The following is a 5046-nucleotide window of genomic DNA, read 5'->3' as shown; positions in this document are numbered from 1 at the left end:
ATTGAGATCAAGTGAGCTTTTGCCCTTCTGCTCTACAGGTTTCTGTCCTCCCTAAGGACATTCAGGTTACTGTTTCATGTCAGAAAAATCAGTGAGGTTTCTGCCTTCCCTAAGCTCACCTCAAAGAATGTTCATGCTTTTAACCTAAGATTGTTTCTGAAGCCTCTGCTATGCTGGGACACAAAAGTGCTTGTCTACTGCCTATTCTAGAATGTGTATTTCACCACAGACTACAACCACTTGTGATGCTAACAAGTTCAAAACTTACCTTTGAAAACTCAACAAGGATTCTTGTAAGATACAGGAAGTCCACCCAAATCCAACTCTCAGGTCAGAATGTCTCCAGACAAGTACTGCCAATCAACAGCCAAAGTTTCCCACCTATTGCCTATCTCAAAGGGTGGGATTCCTTCCCCTTTCCCTAGTTTTGAGACCCTCCCCCCCAACTACCAAAACCATGAGTTCAAAAATTTCAAATATTCACCTGAAAAAAGGTTCCCCCTAACCTACTTTTGTCTTCTGTCCTTCCCCTTTCCCTAGTTTTGAGACTCCCCCCCGCCTGCAACTACCAAAACCATGAGTTCAAAAATTTCAAATATTCACCTGAAAAAAGGTTTCCCCTAACCTACTTTTGTCTTATATACATTCCAGTATTTTTGTCAGGTTCAGATGTTACCTACACCCATGACAGAGCCAAAGCAGCTACCCACAGGTGCTCCAGTATAACCTCACAGACTGCTTCAGGCTGGATCTGCATTTTCCTTCCTAGCCACAGATGATCTCACAGATCCTGAAAAGCAAATAGGACAGTTTGTTCTTACTGGACTTGGTCAACATTCCAGCTGGTTGGCCCCCTATCTCTACCCCAACAACAGCAGGAAGCTGCCAAAGATGATTAACCTGATCCAATCCATTTATTATCAACAGAAGCCTGGGATGTTGTGCCTCAGACCTGAGAAAAACAGCTCTAGGTTCTCCCAGCATCCCTCCATCCCTAACTGCTCTTGGACATGGCTGACCCCATCTACTACACTGAACTTTCCAAGGCAGGGTCTTCCCCAACTCTTCACCATATAATCTGGACATTTTTGTGCTCTTTGTTTTTCTCTTTCCCTTCCTAATTCCTCATTTTTAATTGAAGAAAAAAGGAGGAATGTTATGTTGGTGTGCAGGCAACTCAACTGGCTTGCCTTCAGGGGCCTTTTGGGTCTTGACAAAAGGCCCTGGAGTGACAGGAATTCCACAAGAAGACCAACAGAGCCAACTAACCAAGGTTCAGATGGGCATGTGGAGACTGAAGCACTAACCAAGGACCATGCATGGACTAGACCCAGGTCCCCTACACCTGATGGGCAGTTCAGGCTTCATGTGGGTTCCCTGGGGAGCCAGGGCTGACTCTGACATGGACTCTGTTGCCTGCTTTTTGATCACTTCCCCCTGGTGGGGCTCTTGTCAGGCCTCACGGGAAGAGGAGGAGCTCAGTCCTGATGAACTGGGGGTTGGTAGGTGGGTAGGGGGACTCCCCTTTTCTTAGGAATAGGACAGAAGGGATGGGAGAGGAGGGAGGAAGGGTGAGACCAGAAGGAGAGGAGAAGAGGGGATTATGAGTGGGATGTAAATTAAATAAATTTTTAAAAAACAAAAAGCATTATAAAATGAATAGTAACAGATAAAGACTAAATAATAAGATAAAGAATAGTAACAGATCACATGCAAAAAATAGAACTGTGAGGGGGTAAAATGTTAAGCACTCTAACTTTTTTTACACTCTAAAATTTACAATGTTCTATGTCAACTATTTTTTTCTAAATTACTTTAAAATCTCATACAATGAGTGATTAGCATAAGGATGTGGGGTGGTAGCAGAAACACCAGGACTCAGTTGTTCCAATTCCCAGTGTTTGTTTTATCCTGTCATACCTCCAGTAAGTTCAAAAATCAATCGGTTATGCCTCCAAATATTAATGAGGACCATTAATGAGGTAAATAATTATTAAGTGTCTGACACATTAGAACACCTTTAAAATGTTACTACAGTTTTGTTTTTGTTTTGTTTTGTTTTGTTTTTTTGTTTTGTTTTGTTTTGTTTTTAAATTTTCCTGACTGGGATTTCTTTTTTGCACTTCAAAGATATTATAAAGATAGAATTAAAGATTCTTTTCAATCCATCATTTCCTACTGACTTATCTCCAGCCTTGATCTCTTTGCTTTTCTAGCCTATGAGTTAGACACACATTTCTTCATATCCACAGCTAACAGGGAGAAAGCAGTTACATACAAAAGACATTAAACATCTCGTATAAGAATTTTTATCACATCTATTTTTTTTCTGCAGACGAATATAATCAAGTTAACAATGCAGTTTGATTACCATAAAAAAACCTCCACTATCACACAGCAATGTATTAATATGTAATATATAAACTACATCTAGCCATGCCTTCATTTCTTCACAGAAAAGTGGTACTAGAGAGCAGTGTCTCCACTGAAGTGACATGATGTAGATTAACTTTGGAGAAAATTCCAGAGTAACTCCTCAGTTAGTACCCAGAGAAGAGAAGGGGTGGCATGACAATGATATTATGCAAATGCTCAAATTGGCTTCAAAATCTGGGCTAATGAAGTCTACAATTCAATTCACACTCCCTTAACTTAAAAAAAAAACCAAACTATACACATTTCATAAACTGTTCCATCTGTACTATCGCCATTACAGGTGGTTATAAAACTTTGTAAGGAAGTGCTTTTATTTTTTATTTTTTGAAACTTAAAAATGTGTGATTCACCTTAACAACTAAAAAACAAGAATAACTTCTGTCAACTTACCAGAAAGCTCATGGTGTTTGTTTGTTTTTAGAAATAAAGAGCTCATCTTGGTGGCACAGGCCTATAATCCCAGCACTCAGGGAGGCGGAGGCAGCTAATCTGAGCTCTAGGACAGCATGATCTACAAAGCCAGGACAGCCAAGGCAATACAGAGAAACCCTGCCTAGAAAAAATAAAAAAGAAGAAAAGAAAGAAAGGTATCCCAAGTGATGCCTTAAAATCAGCATAACTCTATAAGATTTTTTTTATAACAAGCATAAATGTAACACAAAGATCAGTGTTTACGACCAAAGCCAACAGCCCTGATGTATGAAGAAACGGGCTATTTCATCTCATTACGGCATCTTTCACAGCTGCTATAATGTGTCTGGCACTGATTCCAAACATTTCCAGCAGTTCACTAGGCTTCCCACTTCGCGGCACTCCTGTTACCGCAAGCTGCTGAACAAGGATGTCAGGCTCTCTAGAGATGGCCGCACACACGGCTTCCCCAATGCCACCTTCTCGGTAGTGATCTTCCACTGTGATGATCCGGCCACCTGTGGCTTTGGCACTTTGGAGGATGGTGGCAGCATCCAGGGGCTTGATAGTGAATGGGTCAATGACCCGAATAGAAATACCTTGCAGAGCGAGTTCATCAGCAGCTACTAAGGCTTCATGCAGAGTAACTCCTGCTCCAATAACTGTCACCTTGTCAACTGCACTGTGGCGGATCACCTTGGCCTGTCCAATCACAAAGTTCTCTTGTGAAGTATAAATGACTGCAGTTTTTGGCCGGCTGGTCCGAATGAAACACATACCCTTGGTGTTGGCGGCCAGATAAACAGCATACTCTGTAGCAACAGCATCGCTTGGATAGAAAACGGTGCAGTTGGGAATGCTTCTGAACATGGCTAGATCCTCCAGGGCCATCTGGGAAGGCCCATCTTCTCCAATGGACACCCCGCAGTGGGAACCAACAAAGTTGATGTTGGTTTGAGAGATGGCTCCCATTCGGATCTGATCAAAGGCTCGGGTCAGGAAGGCAGCAAAGGTACTAACAAAGACGATGGTTCGGTCTCGTGTGGCACACCCCAGTGCCACACTTACCATGTTTTGTTCCGCAATAAAGCACTCTATGAAACGCTCAGGGTGTTCTTTCTGGAATATCTCCGAAAAAGTAGAATTTTTTGTATCACCGTCTAGAACAATAACTCTTTTGTTAGAATGGCCCAGTTTAGCCAGAGCCAAGCCATATGCTTCCCGAGTAGCTATCGGATCACCCAGTTTATATGCAGGTGGAGAGCTCATTTTTATATCGGAGATGGTGATCTGGGGTGAGTCTTCCACAGGTGCCTTTGGTTTGAGGTTTCTGTTTGTTTTTATCTGGCTCTCAATTAATTTGACAATTCCATCAGCTCTGTCTTTGGGCATGGGCTTCCCATGCCAATTTTCTGCATCCTCAACATTTGGAATACCCCTGCCCTTGAAGGTCTTGGCAATCAGGGCAGTAGGTTTGCTCTTGACTTGAGCTGCTCTCCGAAAGGCCTGGCAGAGGGCTTCGACATCATGCCCATCCACGACGTAAGTGTTCCAGCCAAACGCTTGGCAGCGCTTCTCATAGACGTCTGTAGAGTGCTTTAAGGGTGCAGCACCGCTCTGGCCCAAGCGGTTCACGTCAAAGATGGCTACGAGATTATCCAAGTTGTAGTGGGAAGCAAAGGCCAAGGCCTCCCAGACGGAGCCCTCGGAGGACTCGCCATCCCCCATGAGGCAGAACACCCGGTAGCTGGCCTTGTCAAAGTACTTGCCGGTGTACGCCATCCCACACGCAGCTCCCAGTCCTTGCCCGAGAGACCCCGTGGCCACATCCACAAACGACAGCCGAGGGGTGGGATGGCCCTCCAGGTCGCAGTGGATTTTCCGCAAGTTTAGCAGCTCGGATTCGCACACGCTGCCCACCTCCACCCAAACCGCGTAGAGGATGGGCGCAGCGTGGCCCTTGGAGAGGACGAAGCGGTCGTTGTCAGGGTGCTCTGGGTCTGTGTGTTTGTACCTCATGGTGTGGAAGAAGAGCACCGCCATGATCTCCGCGGCGCTGCAGCACGACGTGGGGTGGCCCGAGTTGCAGGCGCACGTGGCCCTGATTGAGTGGATTCGCAGGCGGTTGGCCACGTCCTGGAGCACCTGTGAGGTCTCAGGGTCCGCCGCTGCGTCTAGGACCAAGGCCATGGCTTCAGG

General features: G+C 44.9%; 1 protein-coding gene across 1 annotated transcript; it reads right to left on the bottom strand.

Moving 5' to 3' along the window:
* Window positions 1–3058: 3058 nt before the first annotated feature.
* Window positions 3059–5046, bottom strand: Tktl2 (transketolase like 2). The gene has a single exon (XM_021663947.2). It carries the CDS (start codon window positions 5035–5037, stop codon window positions 3154–3156), a length of 1884 nt encoding a protein of 627 aa, XP_021519622.1. The 5' UTR covers window positions 5038–5046; the 3' UTR covers window positions 3059–3153.

Source organism: Meriones unguiculatus, chromosome 4 (assembly GCF_030254825.1).
Source record: "Meriones unguiculatus strain TT.TT164.6M chromosome 4, Bangor_MerUng_6.1, whole genome shotgun sequence".
NCBI lineage: Eukaryota > Metazoa > Chordata > Mammalia > Rodentia > Muridae > Meriones > Meriones unguiculatus.
The sequence above is the reverse complement of the archived record's forward strand: the minus strand, read 5'-3'. Positions and strand labels throughout refer to the sequence as shown.

Bases quoted from the DNA above. Each gene is read 5' to 3' on its own strand.
- Tktl2 (XM_021663947.2), bottom strand. From the start codon at position 5,037: ATGGCCTTGGTCCTAGACGCAGCGGCGGACCCTGAGACCTCACAGGTG.